Source organism: Notechis scutatus, chromosome 3 (genome assembly GCF_049901735.1).
Source record: "Notechis scutatus isolate UNSWTSFEM ecotype Mainland chromosome 3, rNotScu1.2, whole genome shotgun sequence".
NCBI lineage: Eukaryota > Metazoa > Chordata > Lepidosauria > Squamata > Elapidae > Notechis > Notechis scutatus.
Window position 1 is genome coordinate 55,003,032 of NC_142011.1, and position 24,147 is coordinate 55,027,178.

At 36.5% G+C, this 24,147-nt stretch overlaps 3 protein-coding genes across 26 annotated transcripts in view; 1 reads left to right on the plus strand and 2 right to left on the minus strand.

The window, feature by feature from the left end:
* Positions 1 to 18,162, plus strand: part of RBM15 (RNA binding motif protein 15) — a 40,985-nt gene extending 22,823 nt beyond the window's left edge. For 5 of the 24 annotated variants that reach the window (XM_087960008.1, XM_087960009.1, XM_087960031.1 and 2 more), the window contains one exon: positions 589 to 18,162. The gene's annotated coding sequence lies outside the window, so the exon portion shown is untranslated. The remainder of the gene's footprint in view (positions 1 to 588) is intronic. The other 19 variants (XM_087960029.1, XM_087960025.1, XM_087960019.1 and 16 more) reach the window with 19 other exon arrangements.
* On the minus strand, positions 1,043 to 15,725 carry SLC16A4 (solute carrier family 16 member 4). Its single transcript, XM_026677968.2, has 8 exons — positions 15,588 to 15,725; positions 12,208 to 12,340; positions 11,604 to 11,747; positions 10,366 to 10,527; positions 9,016 to 9,573; positions 7,222 to 7,433; positions 4,427 to 4,520; positions 1,043 to 1,252 (listed from the first exon to the last, which is right to left on the minus strand). The coding sequence occupies exons 1-8, from the start codon at positions 15,723 to 15,725 to the stop codon at positions 1,128 to 1,130; spliced, it is 1,566 nt and encodes a 521-aa protein (XP_026533753.2). The 3' UTR covers positions 1,043 to 1,127.
* LAMTOR5 (late endosomal/lysosomal adaptor, MAPK and MTOR activator 5) lies at positions 16,769 to 23,881 on the minus strand. The gene is made up of 4 exons (XM_026678079.2): positions 23,815 to 23,881; positions 23,601 to 23,662; positions 20,304 to 20,421; positions 16,769 to 19,414 (listed from the first exon to the last, which is right to left on the minus strand). The coding sequence occupies exons 1-4, from the start codon at positions 23,847 to 23,849 to the stop codon at positions 19,354 to 19,356; spliced, it is 276 nt and encodes a 91-aa protein (XP_026533864.1). The 5' UTR covers positions 23,850 to 23,881; the 3' UTR covers positions 16,769 to 19,353.
* Positions 23,882 to 24,147: the final 266 nt, after the last annotated feature.

Below are 24,147 nucleotides of genomic sequence, written 5' to 3' on the forward strand. Positions count from 1 at the left end.
ATTCAAAGTTACAGCAGCATTGGAAAAGGGACTTATGATCATTTCTCACATACAGTTGCAGCATCCCCATGGTCACATGATCAAAATTCAGAACTGGCATGGCAACTGACATGTATTTATGACGGTTGCAGTGCCCCAAGGTGATCAGCTCTTGTGACTGTCTAACAAGCAGAGTCAATGGGAAAGGCAGATTCACTTAACAGCCCTGTTACTAACTTAACAACTGCATTGATTCACTTAACAACTGTGGTGAGAAAGGCCGTAAAATGGGGCAAAACTCACTTAACAACTGTCTTGCTTATCGACAAATTTTTGGCTCAATTGTGGCTGTAATCTGAGGCCTGCCTGTATTAAATATGAAGAATTACAAAACTTGCTTCCTTATTTGGTCTGATATGATAAAGAGGAAGTTTTTTTCTTTTTCGCAAAAATGAGCTCTTGTTTTAATTCTCAGAATCTAGTTTTATTTGCCCTCTAAAAAAAGGGGTTGATACGTTCTTTTTAGTTTGTTTGCTTATTTTTAAATGAGTGATAATCTGCTAATGTGAACAAACTGATAGTTAGCATTTTATCCTGCTATTTCTCCAGGAACTCCAGGCAACTTACATGAAGATAGCTCTTCATTTTATCCCTGCCACGTTCCTGTGAGGTAGGTTGGCCTGAGAAAGAGTGAGACCATGCGAGTTTCTACATATAGCTGATGTTATACTTAAACTTGCATCTCCCCTGTTCCTCTATTTTGGAATATTGATCAAGCAGCTGTCAAGGTACGAGAAGGGATTATCTAATTTAACATTTCCATTTGCTTTGGATAATAACTGCAATAATTTTCAGACTCGAACACAATTTGCTAAATGAAACAACAATTCGTTTTGACCATGACTCTTTGGTGATTGCAGGAATCAAAGCATCCATAACAAATAGCTGAGCAGCTTTTATTTGACCACATGCAACGATACAGCAATATATAGTCACAGCATAGCTCATAGCCGTCCAGAATATCCAGAATATTTTTGAAAGACACCTTGTAGCCACAATCCCATAATTAGTTTATTGTTGAAAATTTATAACTTCTACAAGATCAAGCTTTGGAGAATTGCAGAATTTTGTCTGCTGATATAGTGGATTCAACTTTCGTGTCTCCATTTTTGGGCTAAAGGTTCCAAGAATAATGAAATGGATGAAACAAGGAAACATATACCAGCCAAAATGAAGGAACATGCATACGTCTGTGTGTAATCATACAGCCAACCTGTAAGTAAGAGGAACAGCAGGATTTGGTTATTAAATCATTCTCATTTAGTGTAGTTGTCTTTTCATATCATTACTAAAGCAACACTTTTAAAAACCACGTAGGTACCTCAACAATACTGCATTTGCATCATTTAACCTAAGTGGCAATAAAGATTATGTTTTATATATTAACCTACCTTAATTGGTTTAAATTGCAGGAGCTGATGTCTTATTCCAAGGTAAATATATTTCATTCCTTTAATTTTCTTCATGGCATGTTTATTAAATAATTATCTGTTTCAGTTTTTCTTTCACCAGTCAATTTTTCTGCTTGCTCAGTCTCTCTGTATTTTAGGATCTTCTACTGAACCCCACATTTGACAGCAAAGAAGGGATGGAGGCTTTTTGCAGTAGTATTGAGCTATGGAGTACTTGAGTGGTGCAGAAGATACTGTCTTGTGTTCAGACTAAACATTCCTATACACCCACATATAAGGATATTTTTAATTTTGGTGAATTTTATGTAATGTATATAGAATGAATTCTGGTTATACTCTTTGTTACGTTGCCTCACAGACTTTTAAGTATTAATAATTTCGAAAATGGGCAAAACACATCTTTTGAAAAAGCATATAAATTCATAGAAGTAATGTACTATTATCCCACCCCTAACATTTATAGAACCAAGTGATCTCTTATTTGGTGAGATCCCATTGGTGTTCGCATGGTTACTTGGGAATAAATCCCCACGATCCCATAGCAATTACGTTGTGGAGGATTTTCTTGTTCTGGCAAACTATTAAAATTTACCACCAGAGGGCTTGTTCCCACATTGAAATAATATGGCTCATATTTAAAGCACTCTGGAGTAGATCCTGCCTGAAAACCTATTGATTCACAATTATGTGGTACTTCTATGTATTACATATATGAATTGGATTACTAGGGGATCATAAGATTTTTGCCAGTCTAGTTCTCTTCATTAAAATAACGGTCATATTGATGCTTCCTGTATGCAGAAAATAGTCCCCCCCTCTCATAATTACTCCAATTCTCATACACAACAGTATCTGAACAAATTATTTTTATCCCTCAAGGCTTAATACCTGCTTTTCATAAAAACGTAGATTCAAACTTGAATTTGGCTATAAATGTAACCTTCTGTTTGTTAGCTTGGCTATTTTGTGCCAAAAACTATGATTTTTTTTTTAATTTAAATCTACAGCAGATAACTTGCACTGAATGAGCTCAAATATTAGAAATGAAAGAATTTGCCCATTTACTGAATATACATATGAAATTCTGACCCTATTTTTTTGAAGTCTCAGTGCCTTAACATGGTGTATATGGACACGTTCGTATTTCTGATTATTTCACTTACTCTTTTCTGTTGGTTTTAGGGCTATGAAATACCTTCTGAAATGTCTCCAGATTATACCAAATGATGTTACCTACAGAATTATTTAAAAAGAAGTACTTGCCATTTTGTTTTCAACTCTTTTCCTATTAAATCCAGTGTTCATGTTTAACTTCCAATGCGTATTATAATGAAATGTTTACCTCGGGTGAAAATCTTTGCAGTTAAGCCTCTACTGCTTTAAGAATATAGGTTTTGTTGGGCTCAAAGTATATAACTACGTAGTTTAATTGCTCATTTATTTTTTAAAAGTTCTTCTGCTTTAGGTTTCATTATCTTGAATCACTGAATCCACATCCAGTGTATACTATTAATCCCTCTTAGGTAGATAGGATGTATGGATACAATTGCAATATAAAACACATACAAACTTTACAATGATTGTCTTCTGGAAATGAATCCTGTCTCACTAGTACTTCTCAGTATCCACTTTGACAACTTGACCATACTCCAGAAAACAAGACGGCTTTGGTGTTACCATTTTTATTGCTAGCTGCTAAGGAAGGACTAATAAACAGATTTAAATATTAACACTCACAATAATTTACTAGAAGTTTTTCAAGAACTCTAAATTATGTTGTCATGTAGTTATTAATGTGTTAATTTTAAAACCTCTTACATTTTTTCTATTTGGCACAGCTCTTCAGAGGCAGTCCCTGCCCCATTCCCTAGAATATGCTTCAGGTGTGGGTCCCACATTAACATCTTTCACAGTGAAGACTGATGCAAAGATCCCAGGTAGAACCTCTCCAATTTCTCTGTCCTCTTTCTGCATTTGTATTACAAAGGTATTAAGTGTCTCTGGTTCATTTCCTATCTGTGGTCAATTCAATAAACATTCTTTCCTCATCTGACATTGGTTTTATCAAAACTTGCATCCTTATTTTCCTCATGGGTGCTAAAAAAAATATTAACAATTGTTGTTTCCCTTAGATTGTTAAATTGCTTTGAGCTTCTATTATAATAGCTTTAAATAATCCTATTAATTAATTTCTTTACCACATAGGTCATATCATCTCAAATTAAATTTGAGAATTTCACAGCCTTTTACAATTGAATAATCTTTATGGCTTAAATACCTTAAAGATTGAAAAAATATTATCCTTAACCTACAAACATAGAAGCTAAAATCTATCTGGGTACTTTCAACTCTTTTTTCATAATTTCAGGGACGCATCTGTTTGGCTGGCAGATATTTAAGATATAGATTTTGGCTGTTGTGTATGCCCATAAGGATTTTTTTCTTAGGAACAAAGCTACTCATTTAGACCTTCAGGGAGGTAACTTGTAATAGTAGAAAGGAAAAATGCTCTGATATCTATTAACAAAAGTTTAAAAGGAAATTATAATGTAAAAAAAGATAACTTTAGTACAAGCAGGAATTGAGCAGTGAAGAAATAAGGAAGGTAATGGTTTCTTGTCTGTAGTAATTGTGGGTGATAAATTCTATTATTCTTTACACAGCACTGTCAACATACCTGGCATTTTATGAACAGAAAGAAATCTCTGCTCTTTATTAGAAATAGATTTAAGGGTGATGAAATGAGGAAAAGAATAGATGAATATTTAAACATGAAATGTAACACTAAGTACTACATTGCCGAATTGTACACAGGTACTTTTATTTTTCCTTTCTTTACACTTTTGATAGGATTTTTCCTAAATGTAAAAGCATATATAAATCACATTATAGTTTGTATTTTGAAAGAAAAATACAGTGCACTATATGGTCAGAAGAATTATTTTTTCAAGGAAAGAAAATGACAATTGTGTTACCTGCTATAGGAGGTCCAACAATAACTCCAAACCCAGAAATGAATGAGGCAAGTCCCAAGGCACTGTGAAATCTGGCTGCACCTACAAGATCTACCTGTTAAACAAACCAATATTTATTAGTTCTTGTTTCTGTTATAGTGATTAAAAATGATCACATAATGTTACCTGCTTCTATTTGTGATCACTAAGCTCTTAGTAACAAATTTGTGCCACAACTGGTGGGGCAGGTATGTGACATATTTGGACAGAGTTTAGTGAGGCCTTGCTCTACTTGTAAAAATAGTCACCTGTATTATGAAAATACATAGAAGAGAAAAATACATTGAAAATATATTCTGATTAAATAACTAATATATTTAAATTAAAGATAAGGAGAAAAAAGCCCCCAAGGATCCATATAAATACATACATAAGTATATAAAAATAATTCAGTCATTAAATTTAACATTAACTCTGATTATATAGCAACAAAATATGTCATCTCGTTTTTAGAGCATAGACTTTCCAAAAGTAGATTCAATGCCTGTCTTTTCATTCCTTAAAATCGCAAGAGTGCCTTTCCACCTATTTAAGATTATATTTTGTTGTATTCTAAGTTTTGATAAAGTCATTTTTATATTGCTATAGATACCTTTGTTATAATTTAATAAAATTATAACACAGCTATAACAGAGTAAAATCAAATAATATGAGTTAAAGAACTTAAAATTTCTTAAATTGCCAACATTAAAAGACAAAAAAGTCTTATCTTTTGTTAAACATTCATGCACACCCATTTTAATAATGTATAAAGATGAACTGTTGGTTTTAGCTTATGAACAGAATCTCTTAAAGAAGCTAAAATTTCAGATGTCTTGGAGGCTGCCAAAGCATCCTGCTGATACTGATAATACAGATTTCAGTTTTACATAGTACAAAGTATATGTTGAATGCAAATTGAACTCAAAAGACAATATCTCAAAATTTTTTAAATAGCCACTAAAATTCAACAAAAAATTAAAATATTAATTCCTGTTAGCCCAACTATTCCAAAACAACTTCCTCTCTATGAATTTCAGATTTGAACTATACCACAATGTCAATGTGTTATGTGATTTGGGATCACATTGTAGCTCCTTGTCTATTAATAGCCAAATATACCCAGATGCTTTCAAAGCAGGAAATGGAAGTCCCTGACATCTGACTACATTTCACAGGTATTACATCTTTGCTTTTTTGTTTTAAAATATAATAAGTCTCATTCCACAAAAAATAGATGGAAGATAAAAGGTCAATGACATAAATGTTTTAAAATACATTTATCAAATTTATATAGTCATTCCATCTCTTTGAGTCTAGGCCAGTGGTGGCAACCCTTTTTGGGCTCCTGTGCCAAAAATTGTGCACACGTTTGCATGCTCGCGCTCGTGTTCCAGCACCCAGAAGGCAATGCACGCACCCCTATGCCCCCTACACATGCGCGCGCAATCTCACTCCCCACACACTGCCACTCCCTTACCTGCACTGTGCCTCACAGATGATTTTCGGCTGGCTTGAGGCCTTTTTCAGCCTCCCAAAGGCTTGAGGAAGGCTTCTGCAGGCTTTGCAGGCCAAAAACTAGGCCCATTTCGTCACTTCTGGTATTTCCGGAAAAACAGGAAGTGACGAAACGGGCCTAGTTTTCGGGCTGCAAAGCCTGCAGAAGCCTTCCTCAAGCCTCTGGGAAGCCGAAAATCAGCTGTGAAGCACGCACATGCGCAGTGAGGTAAGTTTGCCTGCAGCTCGCATGCTGGCACAAGTGGCTCTGTGTGCCACCTGTGGTATGCGTGCCATAGGTTCACCATCATGGCTCTAGGCACTGTTGAAAATCAAGTAGGTTAAGTTGTCCAAATATATTTTAGGAGGTTTAGCTTTCCATAAGCATTTCTCATTAATATATGAACTATTTATTGAAAATGTGCATTGTTTTCAGTTTCAGTGCACTAATACGAGATATGGTGAGTGGGTTGAAGAGGATTACAATCCAGGAAACTCAGGTTAGGAGGATGCAAATATGGTAAATGAATAATTAGTTTGAAGAAATAGCAATAGCATACCTTCAGTCTGGAGCTGCTTTCTTTTTAAAACCTAATAGTTAAGTTAAATATGTAATTTTAAAAACAGCATTTTTTTTGAGTCAGAGTTAACTCCTGGCAAGTGCCTGAAGTAGTGCCTACACTTTTCTTGGCAAGATTTCAGAAATGGCTGGCCATTACCATCTTCCTCGGCAGACTAGTTCCCAGCAGGACTAGAACTCACAATCTGCTTTCTAGCCTGGCACCTTAACCCTTCCACCAAAGTAGCAGTAACCTAATAAAAATATTGGCCCTAAGATAGTGCAGATCATCGTCTATAGAGATTCTCAATCATCCAGGTCACATTTGTCCCAAAGGTGCTTTTCCAAAAAACAGCTATCTTGGGGGAGTGGGGTGTTTTCTTGAAAATGTTTCACTTCTCATTCAAGAAACTTCTTCAGTTCTGACTTAAAACTGAAGAAGCTTCTTACATAGGAAGCAAAATGTTTTCAAGGGTAAAAAAAACCCAAGAAAGGGCAGATCAGTGCTTAACTAATAATAAATTAATATCAGTAAAATGTATTTTTGATGTTTGTATGCAGTTCTTTCTCTGCCTCCTAAATTCATGTTTCTGACTGGCCCTGAAACATGCAATTCTCCAGTTCTCTAGCATTGTCTGAATTGAAGCAAATGTCATCATTTGGAAATGTAAAGTGCTACTGTTCTAATATTTTCATTGTTCAATTACGTTTTTCCACTTACCAGCACAGGAATCAGCAGTGCAAGATATCCACCACTGAAAATGGCAAAAATTACAGAGTAACTCATAAGTAATGGAAAGGTTGTAGCCAGAGGACACAGCAGATTAGTGAGCCCACAAAGAATGAGGTATGTTTTATGGTAATGGTATGTCTTAGTCCACTTTTGATTAGCAATCCAGCCAGAGACTAGTAAACTGACTGTCTCTACTATCCCTAAAAGAAAACAGAACAAAAACACATAATGATTTCTAAAACAGAATTCTTTGGGTGCTAAATAAGGATCAAAATGAAGGAACTGGCACTTTGTAAATTTCTAAAACCTATGTCATCAATATAGCACCTGTGGACATAAATATACCTAGCCATAGTATCTATGTCCTAGTATCAGATTTTGTGCCCTCTCTAATTTTATTTTGTATTATTTTAATTAAAACATTAATAAACAGGGGGGAAAAACATGCTGCAAAACACTGCAAGGGGCCATATGGTAAATATTTATAAAGTGGTTTATAAACTGTCAAGTCTGAGGGTAACCAGATTGTGCTAATTCACATGAAACAAAAATAACCTGCAAAATGGGAAAAATAAAAATAATCACTCTGGCAATTTAGAATACCCTCTTCTATACTACTTACAGACTTGCTGGTAGATGCCCCTACTGCTTGGCTGTGGCCTCATTTGTCAGATTTCTTATCCAGGTGGTAAGTGTTCCATCCATTCATATTTTCAATTCAATTTCATTCTCAAGATTCAACACCAAATTCCTGGCATCTCTCATTCTCCCACATGTTTCAAAAATTGCCCAGTATGTTATGGTAAATTCCTGGATGCTACAATGAAGCATCTTTTCATTATTATTAGACTGTTCTTCTCCCCCTTCCCCCCCTCTTCAGCTCCACATTCAATTGACTGAAGCCCAGTACATTTAATTATATGAATGTTCAATACTACACTTTTGCTTTATTTTTGTTAGGCATATAAAGTTTTATTTCCATCTGATGCATTCATATCTGAGAATTCTGAACATTCCTTGTATGATTAAACTGTATAGTTATTCACAGGCTCCGGCCAATAATTTTATGGCAAAATGCGTTGCTAAATGAAATTGGAGTTTAGAATCTGGAGTAATAACTCCTAACTTTCTCCATCCCCCAAATTGCCCTTTGTTAAGTTCTCTTGCTACATAAGCTGCTTGATTTTGCCTCAAAAATATCCATCATTAGGTGTAAAGTGGATTTGGCTCTGACACCTCAGTTTCTTAACCCCTATTCCGCATCAGTGTTTTCAAGCAAAATTTAAAGGATTGGTTTAAATTGAAAATGAATAATAAAGTCATTTTAACTATTGGTTTATCTTTTAAGAAAAATATGTAATAAAGATGGAGTTTTGTACTGAGATTTTTTTTAATGCTAATAAAATTTAATAACATATTTTGTTGTTGTTAAGGTGGATTACCAAAACTTTACATAATTACAGAAGCACACCTTTGAATAAAATGTCTTGAAAGTTAAGCATAACCACATTTCATAAAGCTATATATTAAATATTTTTCCAGTGTTACATTGTAATTTCTTTTTCACTTCAGTATTTGTCTAATAATTGAGTTTAAATTTTGAATTTGAATCAACACACATGCCTTGATTTCTTTTGAGTTGACTTTTAAACTATAAACAATTATACATTTTGATGTGCTCCATATGTAATTAGTGATTACATAATTAATATCATGATTTGCATGGCTAAGCAATGGTGACATTTTACAAGAAACATTTTAAAAGTTGGAGATTTTTCTTACCAGCTACTAATATGATGTAAGCAGTATCCATTGGATCAATACCCAATGTTTTGGCTCTGGCTGCAAGGTGGAAAGTTGGGATAAAATAGGCAAGCTGACTGAAGAGAAAAGACCACGTGAAAATAAGGAAGAAGGGATTTTTCAGGTGAGAGACAACAAGATGGCATTGCTTCTGGATAAAAGACTGCACCCTGGATTTTCCTTCATTTGATCGGATGCAAATTTGATCACCAGTTTGGTTATCATTCTTATAGGCATCCACACAAGTGTTTTTCTGTGGCATTCCAGAAAACTTGTAGATAATTGAGACTAAATTATTAGACTGTTGCAGGTTGTCTGATTTAGCACATTCTTGATTGGGAAGATCCAGTATGTTCAATTCTCTGGTGCAGGTTTTATCTAGGCTGCCTTTGAAAGCTTCAGGAAACATACTTAGTACAACCATTTGGCCTTTACTTTTAGGACCTATGTCTCTAGTTTTTTTCTTATGAACTGGCCGTAGTAACAGGCTAGAAGGTACAAGGTTCAACATGATGCCGCCATATATCAATAAGAAACCTGAATGAATGGGAAAAGATAATATTTTTAAAACATATTTTTTAAAAAATCATTACAGTCACAGAACTAATTAGCATATGGATAAATATCCCTTATACTGAACTTTTCAGGGCTATTTATTTTGGTAATTTTCAAGCAGTATCCAACAATCTCCTTATTCCCTATGCTGTATGGAATCTACTTTCAGCACTGCTTGAAATTATGTCAAAGCTTTTATTCTTGAAAGAAAAGGATAAAGATGAACACCATTAGTAGTAGATATGGTAAATATCCCTTAAGTAAATAACAATATTAATAATAATGCATTTGACAATTCTCAGAGATTGTCCATCTTACCAAGATGCCCACCCCCCCGTAACACTGATGAACACCCTAGGCCAGTATTAATTTTTATATTTATACTAAGTGAAATTTAAAAGAAAAGAAAAAAAAAGTTTTCTAGCTATTTAAAATCAACCTCTGTTTAATCTCTAAAATGTTATTTTGTTATTTTGTTATTCTGAGGTGACACATGAATAGAAATAATGTGGTTTCTATAACTCTTTATAAAACTGTCCTGTCAGAAAATCACGGCAATTAAAATAGAAAATCTAAAGCACAATGTATCTTTCTTTTTGTATCAAAAGTAAGTATGCTTAAAGCAGATTTCTCACTTCATTTACATCACTGAGGAAACTGAATGACTGAAAGAGAATGAAAATTCAGTTATTATTTGACTGTAATGTTAAGTTTAACATCAACTTACTTTCACATATTAACAGTGTGAAGATATAAGAAATGAAGATGACTAACCTTGCCAACTGTACATGTCTATCAGGAATTGAACAAGTGGTGTTAGCACAACACTCAGCCCCATTCCCGAGCGGCCAATTGCATTGGCTAAAGCCAGATATCTCCTGAAGTACTTAACTGTCATGACGGCAGCTATCTGATATAACAGACAAAAACCCAACCCTAAAGAAAGAAAACTTCATGAGCAGGAGCAGAATCCTCTACACATTCTGTAGGAATGTGTTTTTATTTCATTTAATTAAACAAATAATGAATTGCACAAATATGCAATGCTTCCAGGTGGACAGTTCTTAACTGAAGCAATTGTGTTTTAAACTTTACTTCCCCTCCCCCCCAATAACAAGATAATTATTTCAAATGATGTTGTTGGAAACAAAAGAAAAAAAAAGATTGGATTGTTGACAGGTAGTGTTGCATACTAGAATTTTAATAGCCATAGACAGATCTCTAGTCTGAGGTTTGGTAAATTTATTTTGAATACAATAATCCTTAATTTGAAATGATGTCACCTAACATAGGAGTTATTCAGTTGAAGTAGTACACATTTAGGGACCATAATTCTGTGATATGATGTTACTATGTCAACGACTTAATCTTCTCTAGAATAAAATACATACAACATACATGGAAATCTTAAAACCCTGGATAATCCTTGTCTTATCAGAATCAACATCATGCCATCATGCTATATATAATATTGCAATGTGGTTAAATATCTGACTAGCTTCTTAATATGAAGTGATATAAAGGTAAGAATATATTTCTAACAATAGCAATATAACAAAAGCTTTTGTGGTATTTTATTTTTGTATCTGTCTCCAATACAAGCATTCAATTTAACCAAGATCTCTTAAAGTTTTAAAAACAATGTAAAGAAGTATGCTTGAGCACTCTCTGGCCTTGCCTCAGTTAAGCAGTTATTCATGCCCCTCAAAAGATGATGCAGGAAGGAACAAATTAAATATCATGCTTTTAAATATTCCCTAATTGCTTAAGGACAGAACACCAATTTAAAATAGTTGTAGTAGCATTCCATTTAACAGCCTCAATTTAGCAGCCTGGACTTAATGCACTTTTGGATCCAATTATTGTCCAAAATTCAGGCAGAAACAAGATTAAGGATGATGTGAATAGTCAACACAGTTGGCTGGCAGCAGCATCTGACATTTCTTTCTATCCTGAAGTAGTGGAAAGTTTCTGGAGGGGCTTATTGAATATACTTGACATGGTTCACTTACCTGTTAGGAGTCCCATAGAGACCCAAAGAAAAGGAATGCTTGTGGCCAGTGTGCTGATAAGAAAACCAGCACCAACCAGGAGAGCCCCTAACAAGGAAGTTTTCCGTTCTCCTAGCACTTCACACACTGTAGTTACCAGAGGTGCTGGAACAGAGCAGGTGGAAATTGGCATTAATGATAGCTCGAGAAATACTGCAGATACCACTTCTGGAACGGAAGACACTGAGGGGAAAATATTTAAGCTTTAAGGAATTATCAAACTACCTATTTTTTGTTTATTAAACCTACAATGGTTTTCATAAAGATTTTGATTTATGAAAACTACAGATGAGAACTCTAATGTGTGAGTTATAGTCAATAAGCAAGATTGGCAAATGACTAAAACCAGATGGGAGAATAGTTTTAACTTACAGATATAGGTAGGGAGGTATTTTTAGAAGCACATTTGGCATTCTGAGTAAGAGTACCACCTCCCCACAGCTCTGGGCCTAAACTTGGCAAATTGGACACCAATCATGAACTGACCTTACACTGGCATAATCCCAGCACAGTCCAGTCAAATGCATTTAGGTATGTATTTAAAGAGACAGTACATTACACTAACCTGCTAGGAATCGAAGCGAGGACATAATGGAACCAATCCAGCTGACATGTTCAGAAGAGCCACCAATGTCTTCTTGAAAAGCCACAAAGAAAATGGCAAAGTTTTTCAGTGTTCCAATTACAAATACATTTACCTACAAAAATAATCAGTATCATATTAATTGAAATGTAAAATGGAGTATTAATTGGCACTCCAATGCAAAACTCTGCAGTGTTCTTCTTAAATGACCAGAGGATGAAACTAGGTATCACACTGGCAGATGCAACAAAGTCCAGCTAGTATCTGAACTGAGAAAAAAAAATTAAGGGAAGAGGAAGACCTTTGCTGAAAGCCTGTGTTTTTATCATGAATATTTTGAAACCTGTTGTGTTTACTAAAATAATGATGATACGAAGTATTTTTTAAAACATAAATTTTATGTCTTGGATTACTTTGCCTGAGCTATGATCTGTCAGCCTAAATAACATTACAGAATTTTGTGATGGTGAACAGAAGGGAGGAAACTGCAAAGTTTTCATACAAAAATGTGATAAAAATCAGGCTGAGTAGTCCCGGTTTGGCCAAGATCACCAGAAGAGATGAATTTGGATATAATGAGAACTCAGAGCTGATTTCAAAAATGGAATGCCCTTAGAACTTAAGTTAAAAAGGAAAAATATACCTGGAAGAAGCATTGGATACAAATTATAACATTATAAGAAGTCCTTGATTAACAACTGTTTGCAGTTGTGATGGTGATGAAAAAATAACTGCAACCAAATCCACACATTTACAACCTTCCCAAGTCTGTAAAATCAAAGGAAATGTGAAGTAGATCATAAGCACAGTAGCAATTTCACCTAGTGATCAAGGACTGTCCCAACTGTCACTAAACGAGGACTACCTGTATGGGCAATTCCTGCTTTATGCCAGAGTTCTGTTGGAGAAACGGTTATATAGACTAGTTTTTGCACACCTAAAATCATTGCACAACCAGGGGTGGGATTCAACCGGCGTTACTACCGGTTCAGTGATTATGTTTTGCATAACTTATATACCACTCCATAGTGCTTTGCAGCTCTCTAAGCGGTTTACAGAATCAGCTTATTATTTTAATTCATAAGAATCTTATTCAAAATTCTTCAGTGAGGTTTTTCTTTTCTTCAGAAGCTGTTTGAAAGTTCAAATAACGTCGTCAACTGAACCACCTCTGTCTATATCCTGTCTACACACATTGGAATAATGCCCTCTCTCTTGTGCCTCAGTTTCTCTTTCCAGGCATGGCAGACAACAAATGAGATGGGATGAGTGTTTAGTTTGCTACGGAATTGACCCAGTGTCAGTGTTGCTGGTGATGGACCCACAATAGGGCAGAACATTTTTCAATCCCATTTCTAAAAAGAGAAAGGGACGTGGCTTAGGCACTGGGCTGACAATGGCAAAGCTGGGCCCGATTGTCCCCATAGGATAAGGTTGGCCATTAAAAAATATCCTTAGAAACATGATTGTGATTGAAGAAAGAACTGTGGTGAGTTTTTCTGGCTTTCACTTTACAATAAAATCAACCTCCAACTCAACTAACCCATCAAACCTGTACAGCCTATACTTTTCTTGGCATTGTCTAGCAGTTATGTGCTTCTAGTAAAATTCTAACCAGCAACATTTCCCTTGCTGCAAAAACCCACATTACAGTGACACAGAATGCAGACTATGCAGTGGTCATTTCTATTCTTTTAGAAATTATTTTGAATTAAATTATTATTTAATTCAGAATTACTTAGAATTATTTAGTTTCGACATTTGGATGATTTGCTTGCTGATCAATCCATTGTATCAAGAATGCCATTGGGTTGGTGCTATAATGCCATTCTCTCTTTGCCTTCAGTTCGTATCTCTCTCTGCCCTTCCCCACACTTTTCTCTCTCAGACTTTCACAACTTTCTGCTTTTTCTTTCTGTTTCTCCTATATATCACACAAAATATTTGGGCTTTTTGACAAAGCCCTTCGGCAGCCATCAATATTGTGGATCCCAGTATCCTTTTGAATCCCCCGTGAAAGCTTGGAATTGGCATTCCTTTAGGACAGTTCTCCTTTGCAATTGGATGAATCTGGTTGGTAGTAACAACGGGGTATCATGTGCCACAGATCACAGACCCAAAGGTATCCTCCCCCCTGTACTGCTTGCATCTACATAAAGTGTTTGGGAAAGGTCATCACTTAGTTCAAAGTGAGAGATGAGGTATTCAGTATGTTGGTAATGCTGATACCTAATTGTATATCTCCTCCTTCGGCCAAATGGGAGATGGTCTAATCCAATGCTTGCAGGTAGGGTGAAACTCATGCAAGGGGTGAGTGCCTATTTATTCAGAGGCCTAGTGATGTCAGGATAATACCATCTTTGATTCTTGAAATTGTACTCCTTCAAAGAAAACAGACTCATAATATTAGGGTTCTCCTGATTTAGAATTCCTGGTAAAATAATAGATGGCAGCCATGACTTGGAAATTTGCTCAGCTCTGGTTAAACTGCTAATTGTAGCCCTACGTGCAAGGATGCACTGAGGACACTTGCTCACACTCTTGTCATCTCGTTTACTGTAATTCACACTATATAGCACAGTACTATTTCCCTTTCTATAGGGAACTGTAACACACAACCAAAAGCAAACTTATGTCAGAGTCAACCAGATGTTAATTTTTTTACACCAAGAATAGAAAACCACCAGTTTTACAGATATTACTTTCAGCATGATCTGGAGAGGGATACCTGATTGGTATAACACATTCATTACCAAAAGTCAATTGTAACTTCTATAATATCTATCACTTCTATTTATTACCAAATAACTTATTATTTGGTAATAAGCAGCACAAGCTGCTTATTACCAAAGATAGCAGGAATTTCATGGATTCACATGTCAGTCTATGCCATTATTTACTCAATCATAGTTTGTTCCATAAGCCAAAATGACTGGCTAAATGCTAAAACCAAACAAAATAATAGCTAAGCACAGCACATGATTTCAATTAATAGATCTCCAATTAAATTCATAGTACTAACTCTAAAGAAACCAGCTCTAGAAAGATGCTAGTGTATGGATCTTGTACTACAATTTGTATTTTTATGTTTTCCATTCTGTTAAGAAATCCGCAAATGTTTGTTAAGTTCTTACCAAAGGGGCAACAATTCTTACCCATTCCTTAAGTTCTTTATATAGTTTTAGATTTTGGCCAGAACATGTTACAGGCCATTTAATCTGAGAAAAACCTCTCCTTCTTTCTTCAATATTTTAAAAATTCAACACACGTGATTAAAACCAAGTGCCTTTTGTATTTGTCATGACTTTTAAACAACATCAAACCACACTCTACATAGTACCAGTAACTTATCTGTTTCTTACTAGAAAAAAGTTGAGAACAATCAGCCAGCCCCATCCTCCATCAGGAATTGCTGTGCTATTGGGACCTTCGGTGTTTTTATTACTTTCCACAGAGTCTCCCTCCTTTTCTGAAGTCCAGAAAGTTGCTGCCATTGGCATTCTCAGAAATGTAATAACCAAGGCAGTCTGCACAATTGCTTTAATAGGTATGTGCTGCAGGCTTTCAATGTAATCTTTAACCAAATTTTTTAAAGGATGAAATATATAACCGAGACGGAATTTTAACTGCTATCTTTTTAGTTTTTTCCTCCTTTCTGTTAGCAAAGATTGGCGCTACTGTAGCTTGATGGCTCTTGCCAATGCTTTTAAGTAAACAAAGTAGGCCTTTAAAGTAGGGTTGCCAGGCATTAAAAAGTTTGTTTTATACTATAGCTTCTGGATTTTTAAAATGTGGGTCCTGACAAGTAGACCAGAATCTGATGAAAATAGCCCAAAGCCATTTCTTTTGTGGTGTGTTAATGTTTGCAAGACCTGTTGCTGCTTCCTCTTTATTTGCTCTCTTCTCCTTTTTCTGGGGCATACCATTGAGTTCAGTTTAGTTTGCCAGATCATCTGTAACAGTTTCGATCAGCAAGGGACAGAGAGAAGAACCTGATCACCTCTTCATCTTCTCCAGTGTAATCTTTCCCCTAGCTGCCTAGCAACAATGTAACTGAAGATTTTTTTATTTATTTAAAAAAAAACACCCTAGTATTTTTTAACAAGCAATTAAATGGATTGTTTAACTTCCCAGTAAATTTTGACATTTTGACATTAAAACTATTAAACGGAATTGCTTTAAAACGTTCTGCAAATATTCAAACGTTACTCCTGTAATGAGCTCATATTTCTTACAAGATGAACAGGACTTCCTAATAGATTTCTTTCTTAGAGTCCTGACCCATCAAAAGGTTTCAATGGACCTACACATTATTTGTATTCATTTTTGTTGTTAAACATACAAATCTATCCAAAATATAGTCGGTAAACAATTTTACAGATCACAACAGAAACTATAAATATGGTTGTAACTCCCGCAATTTAAACCAGTTTCCTATTTTCAGTTAGGTCCTGTCTTTTTAATTCAGCTTAAAGAGAGGTATGTTTCAGGCTGAATGCCAATTAGTTAGATTTAAAAAAAATCATGTTTTTGAGATCCAGGCCATGATATTGCACTTTCTTTTATTTCATGGTTTTGATAGACTTTAAAACAATAATACTCTGCAGTTTTACATTTGAATAATCAAAAGCCATTTCCACAAGCTACACATTGTCCTGACAGATGGTTATTATCAGCTGCAGCCCTTTAAAAATAATTGCTCAAAAGCCAAACTAATCCAGTGTTTTTCAAATTTGATAATTTCAACTCCCAGAATTCCCCAGCTAAGGGAATTACATGTCTAAAGAAGTCACTTTTTTGCCGATATAGTTTTGGAAATGGCTTGACACAAAACCTCCAGTACAGATTTGCAAAGAAAGTAATTTAACTTTCTTTTAATACAAAAAACTCCTCGGTGATTTGGATTTAGGATGTTCTTCTACAGTGCAGATGTCATATGGCAGCAGAGCCAAGGTTTGGTTAGGTATTTTATTCTTGGTGTCAATGCACACATCAAGACAGTAGTACTAGGCTGTAAACAATGGTTTACTGCTGTGGTTTGTAATTGTATACATACTTCTGAGTTATTTTCTCCTTTCTGCAGAAACTAATTGCAAGCTAATGAAGCCCTTTAGCTACAATGCCAATGTGTGCATTGCAGCAAGGAACAGGGAGCTTCAGCTAAATGTCCAAAGGACACAATACTCATCCAGATGTTTTCTTTCTCTATGGAAGAATGTCTTGTGTCCCAATCACATCCTTAACTAGCAATCAATACAGAAATAAGGAAATCTGTAGTCATCCACGTTGTCAACGTGTCAACATTTAAACTATCAATCTCATACTATAAAAAATAAAACATCTTGCCTGTTTTTCCCACAATCTTGGATGGTTTTACTATTATTTACCCTTACAATTTAAAAGTTGACAGGAAGGGAGCAACAAAATATTTCAGAATCTCATAGAAAGCCCCGTAAGCTTTCTCCTGTATACACTGGGGAAGGAAGAAAGTCTGAAGAGAAATTGTCTCCACCCTCAAATGTGTTGTTGGGAAAGGAGTCTGAAGGGATATTGTTTATATTGGATTTTGCAGAGCTCTGCCCATATTCAAGAGAATGCACTCTTCAGCTATAGGTCATCTACCTCGGTAGCATATTTCTTTCAGAACTGCTGACGTGAGTATAGAGAGAGCAAAATCTCTATCCTGCAGCTTATACAGTAAATCTGTTATGTGCATCTTATCCATCCCAGTGATGTGTATTTATCAAGTAGCTGAGTTTGTTGAACTTATGAAGATGTGGTTGGCTAATTTGGCTCAGGATCTTAATGCCAATCTAACCAATGAAGTAGATTTCAGTTAATCAGAGTTCAGTACCCTAAATAGCATGTTGTGAAAATATATGGTATTTACTGTTTCTGGCCCTAATAATTCTTTGCCACCAGCTTCTATCTCCATTTTTTTAAAAAATGTATTTCCTTTGGCTAAGTAGACTCTCACAATGCCAAATAATTACTTTTTTGGCAGAAAACTAAGGGCACCAGATTTCTTTCAATAGTTTGCTGCTAAGTATTTTGATTTTGGAGCATCAGAATTTCAAGAGTAACTGAAAGAATTTATGTAGTTTTTACTTGGATAGAAAGTACTAGTAAAGTTGTATTAAACATGGCCCATATACCATAGGGGTATACCTTATTCTATTTTCTTGTTAATTTGTTTTTATTCAAACAGAACCAGAAACAGTCCCAAACCTTATTTATGTCCCTAGAGTTTAACTCTGATGAACTGTTCTCTATGCAAATTTACACCTTAAAATTTAGGACAAGAAACATCCATGTTTAGTATTAATCCTGTTGGTATGTTTTTAGTAGCCAGCACATAAAAGAATGTGATAGCCTCATCAACCACAATAAGATCATGACATTAGTTAATAGCTGGTTAGAGAAGTTCTCATTTATTTTGTAGATTACTCTTCAGAAAAGTGCAATGCAAAAACCACATTGCTGTTATTATCAAACTCAATACGCACAGTGGCAATACTTTTTGTGTGTGTTGCAAGGTGGCAATACTTGACCATCCTTGACTGGTCTAGAATGTTATGTTGATTTGGTTGTGATCAGTATTTGGACTGAGATAGGAAATCCAAAGCTATAGACTAGGGTGAAAAATTGAAAAGCATCTCAGTGAAGGCAGCCATGGCTCACCTATTGCATTTGACATCAACAAAGCCACATAAATATGGCCATGTTAGTTACCAAGAGCCAAGCTTGAGATGAAATAGACTTTTAGTTTCAATGGGCCAAGGAAGAGGACAAGATTTTCTTAACATATTCTTCTGCTACATAGAGGACTGTAGAAGCACAATATTTAGTCAACATAGAATACATTATTTGTCCTCAATAATTTTTTGAGTTCCTCTAACATTGGGGTTATCTGTTAAGTTGCTCTTTCCAGCAATAAAAAGTGCTTCATTACTCAAAAGATGAAATGATGAAAGTTCTGCACTCCGTACCAAAGTAGGCAAGTGAGGATGTTTACAGATTCAATTAGGTTCTGACTTCATGAGTCTGGATATCCCATGTGTATTAATTGGCAGAAGACAGTTCCACAGTGATTTCTTGAAGAGCAATGAATACTGTGAATGTGTAAGATTAAGATGCCATTTTATGTACTGCCACTATGATGCCATCATGCTTCTGGATCATGACATTGCTGAAAAACAAAACAAAACACCAAACAATAAATAAATAGATATGTTATAGACTTTTTTTAAAAGCAAACACACAATATTAATGGAAATAGTGCAGACTGGGGTTATTTATGATTGTATAATTCCTATAGTTACATAACTGATTGAACCTGGTATTTTATTTATTGAATTTATATAGCAATAGCACTTAGACTTATATACGGCTTTATAGTGCTTTACAGCCCTCTCTAAGCTGTTTACAGAGTCAGCAATCTGGGTCCTCATTTTACCCACCTCGGAAAGATGGAAGGCTGAGTCAACCTTGAGCCTGGTGAGATTCAATCTGCCAAATTGCAGGCAGCTGCCTGAAGCAGAAATAGCTTGCAGAACTGCACTACACTACCGAGGCTAATAATAATAATAATAATAATAATATAGCTACCAATCTCACTTGGACTTTGGGCAGAATATACAAAACAAAAAATTACACAATGAATACGACTTATACATTTAAACAGTTAAAACATTATAATAACAATAAAACATGGAAGAATACAATCAAATTTATACCAGCCATTTAATGGACTCAATGTTTCTCCCTCAAAGGGAAAATGCCCAGGTATAAGAATGTAACATGTTATATATGCAACTTGTATGCAAATTTCTAGAACCAAAAGAGGGGGGGGGGATTTTAACTTCCAATCTTAGTTTTTGGAAATCCTTATTCAAAATGGCAATGATGCAGTGAGGTCTGTTAAGTCATTTAACACAACAAAGGAAAACCACAGAATCAAATGGACATGCCTGCCCACGTTCTTTTTGGGAATTGCACTGCACACGTGTAATGGACTGGGCTCACCAACATTTATGGAATCATATATTGGTCTTTAAAACTGTATTAATTATACTTACCCAGTGTCAGATTCAAGACATACAACAGGAATATCTGTTGGATCAGAAGTTAATTTTGCCGCCTGCTGGGCCAAAATAGATATTACACCTGCATGCTCATCTGAGAGGGTGCCACGACCTAGAAGACAACTCTGCATCATTCAAAAGAAAAATGTCCTGTATTTAGGTCTGAAGAATAAAAATTTCCCCCCCAAATAATTAACTGCAAATTGCAGGAATTGTCTGGATTTCTTATAATATGTCCAGTTACTAGATGCAAAGTCAAAATGCACTGAAGGACTGATACTGCTACATAACATTTTCAGAGATTGGTTTACTTTTTGGCAATAAAATCCTGAAACAGTTGGACTTTTGGATATGAACTAGCAAGTCTTTTCTTATGTCACTTACAGCTTTACAATTATTAACTGGACTTTGGGTCTAGCAGCGAGATGAAAAGGCCTGTCAAATGTGGGCTTGCTAATTTCAATCCAGACATTGGCAGCTGTAAGACAGAGGTGAGGAAGGTTAGAGCTTCTGACTTGCTTTGGTTTACCAGTAGTTTGTAAGCCTTGGTACTTTCCTCTTATCCTTTAGGAAGAGAAAAAAGATTCCCTCATGTTTTTTGTCTTCTTTTTATGGTATCCCTTAGTATAGGGGTCCGCCCCCAACTCCTGGGCTGCAGCCGGCCTCCGGGCTTTGAGCTCTTAAGATCCAGGCTGCAAAAGTGGTGGGAAAGCATGTGCATGCATCCTCACTTGCATGAACAGCGGGCGAGTGTGTGTGCTTGCCTGTTGCTAATGCAGAACCATCCCCTTCCTCCTCCCCCCCCTCCCTCCAGTCCACAAAGCTGAAAAGTTTAATGAACTCTGCCTTAGTAGGTTTTAAAAAGTGGCTTCCTTCTCATTTCTATTGTTTCAGTGTTTCCCCATTCATTCCCTCTTTAAACAAATAAAGTACTGCAGCAGTATTGGCTTTAGAAAGATTGCATAATTATTAAGTCAGTGCAATTTTCACTGGAGGAAAAGGGTTCTTTCCATTTCTCAGTGAATGTGGAAGTCTACTCCTCTTCTCATTTTCTTTGCTAACAAATGGGCCAATTAAGTCTACATCTTTCTCCATGGCTCTTACAAGTTTACATCATTGTGGTTCATTGACTGGCAGTAGTTGAGACAGTAACTATAAAGTGACTTGCCAAGCCTGGCTGAGTGTTTTCTTTGGTCCTTGAATCTGATCACAGTAGTCAGGAGGTTGCAGGACAAATCCTCCCCATGAGCTAGCAGTTTCCCCATCCTTGTCCCATAGGTGTTTTCCAAAAGGCAACTGGACTTTGCTTTTTCCTTGAAGATGTTTTGCTTCTCATCCAAGAAGCTCCTTCAGTTCTGAATTGTTCAGAACTGAAGAAGCTTCTTCAAGGAAAAAACAAAGAAAGTTCAGTTGCCTTTTGAAAAGCACCTTTGTAACAACCATGACTTGGACACTTGGAATTTCCATAGATGTTTCCCCATCCTTGTTGTATAATGGGTGCTGTTAAAGCAGTCAGACATTCACATATTCATATGCAGATTCAATTACTGGATCTGCATAACCACAGTGAACCAGAAACTAAGAACAAGCTGACTAAAATTCAGTTCAGCTTGGTGGTTCAGTAGTTTTGCAAATACAAACTGCTGGAACAAAACTAAGGCCTTCCTAGGTTGGGGGGGGGGGGCTTCAGGCAGTCACTCATGCTCTAATCACCTCACAACTTGACTACTGGGACGTGCTATACGCTGGCTGCCTTTGAAGACTAGACAGAAATTTGTCCAAAAACGCAGCAATGAGAGCAGTGATGGACATGCCTCAGTATGCCCATCTAACACCTCTGCTTCACAAACTCACTGGTTGGTTTGCTTCCAAATGCAATTTAAGGAACTGTTTTCTATAAAGCCTTACATGGCATAGAGCCTGGTTCCATGAAGGACCACCTGCTTCCCATAATATCTCCTGGCAAATTCAGTCTTAACAGGGTTGGCACATTCTGAGTTCCTTCAATTAAACAATCATTTTTCAGGACTTCAGAAGTGCCCCTTCTCTATAGCTGTTGCCTGTCCTCTGGAACGAGGTTCTCCCTGAGATCTAGATGGCCCCCACTCTGCTGTTGCCTAAAAGAGTCATGAAGGCCTTTGGCAAGGGAGACCGAGACCACGCACTGCAAGATTACAAGATTGCATCTTTTATTTTTTAATGCTTAATTGATTTTATTGTAATTTCTTTGCTTACTGTGAACTTCCTAGAGTTGAATGGCATACAAGTTTAATAAGCTGTGATTATCACTTCTACTGCCAAGTTTCTAGCTTGGATTCTTCATTGCTGCCATGTCAAAATTCTGGATAGGCATTTCCAGAGTAAAAAAACAACAACACCAAAAAGCAAAACAAAACACTTGCTATTTCACCAGAAGCAGGATTTAAAGAAGGCTAACAGCAAGAGGCCCATATAAGCCAGGTTTCTGGACCCTGCTATAATTTCTTAAATAAAATGAGAAAGAGAGCATGGATGCATGTGAAAGCGAGAGACTTCGACAAAACAATAGGATTGCTTGGGCAGAAGTAAAAAGAAAAAAAAGCAGTTACATGGGAAGGAAAGGAATATGGGAAAACCAGTAACAAAGCCTGTTTCACTTTTACTTCTCCCAGCCAAAAAAAAAAAAAAACTAGTACAGGCAGTCCTCAACATACTTATTGACCAAATAAAAGTGATAAAGTGACTTTTATGACCATTTTTGCACCGTTAATAACCTGTGTAACATTCCCCATGGTCATGTGATCAAAATTCAGAAGCCTGGCATCTGGTTCATATTTATGACTGTTGCTGTGTCCCTGGGTCATGTGATCACTTTTTTTTTTTTTGCAACCTCGTGACAGGCAAAGCCAATGGGGAAGCCAGATTCACTTAACAACCAGGTTACCAACTTAACAACTGTGGCAAGAAAGGTCATAAACAACTGGCTTTAACAAATGTCTCAACATAAATTTTGGGTTCAATTGTGCTGGTAAGTCGGGGACTACCAGTACATCCTAAATATCATGAAACTACTTTGAAAAATTAGGGGTTTTTTGGGGTGGTGGGGGAGAAGAAACACTGCTGCATAAAGCTTTATTCGAAATTCAAAATAAAGCGACAGCTGAGAAGCGCAGGGACGAAGGTGCAGCATTTGCAATGGCCTCGGGACCAAAGTGCTTAAAAATAAAGGGAAGACGAGGAGGATTTGGAATCCGCGCAGAGTTTCTGGCGGGGTGAGAAGGCGGCCTCTTCCTGTAAGGAGTCTCTACTTACAGCCCAAATTCAGCCCCTGAGAATCGGTGCAGAGGACTCCCGCAATGGAGGGGTTCTTCATACTAAGGAAAAAGGAGACGGGTGAGAGTTGAACCGGCCACAGAGGAAGCCATCCTTCCCCCTCCCCGCAACTCCATGCCGGCTGCCCTTCTTAAAAAAGCAGAGAGGGAACCTGCCAGTCGGGCAGGAGCACGCCGTCCTTAGCGTCACTTACGTGTCTTCCAAATGCGTCTCCAGCGCCCCTTCCATTTTGCCGACCGCAGCCTCTCCGGCAGCACCCCGCACTCCGCGAATCTAGCAGCTGATCCAAGACCACGTGACTAGCAAGGCTCAGACGGTGGCTCGCGAAGACCTAAATTCTTCGCGGTTAAAAGTAACGCCGATCGCAAAACGGGAAGGAAATGGGGTTTCTGCGCAAAAAGGACCGCGTTCCGTAGTAATCAGTGGTTCAGAGTAGTAGTTCAGAGTGTTTTGTTTTGTACTGAACACGAATTTGTATTTGAGAGTTATTCTATCTCGCCCGCGAAAATAGATGCCTCCTATCGAA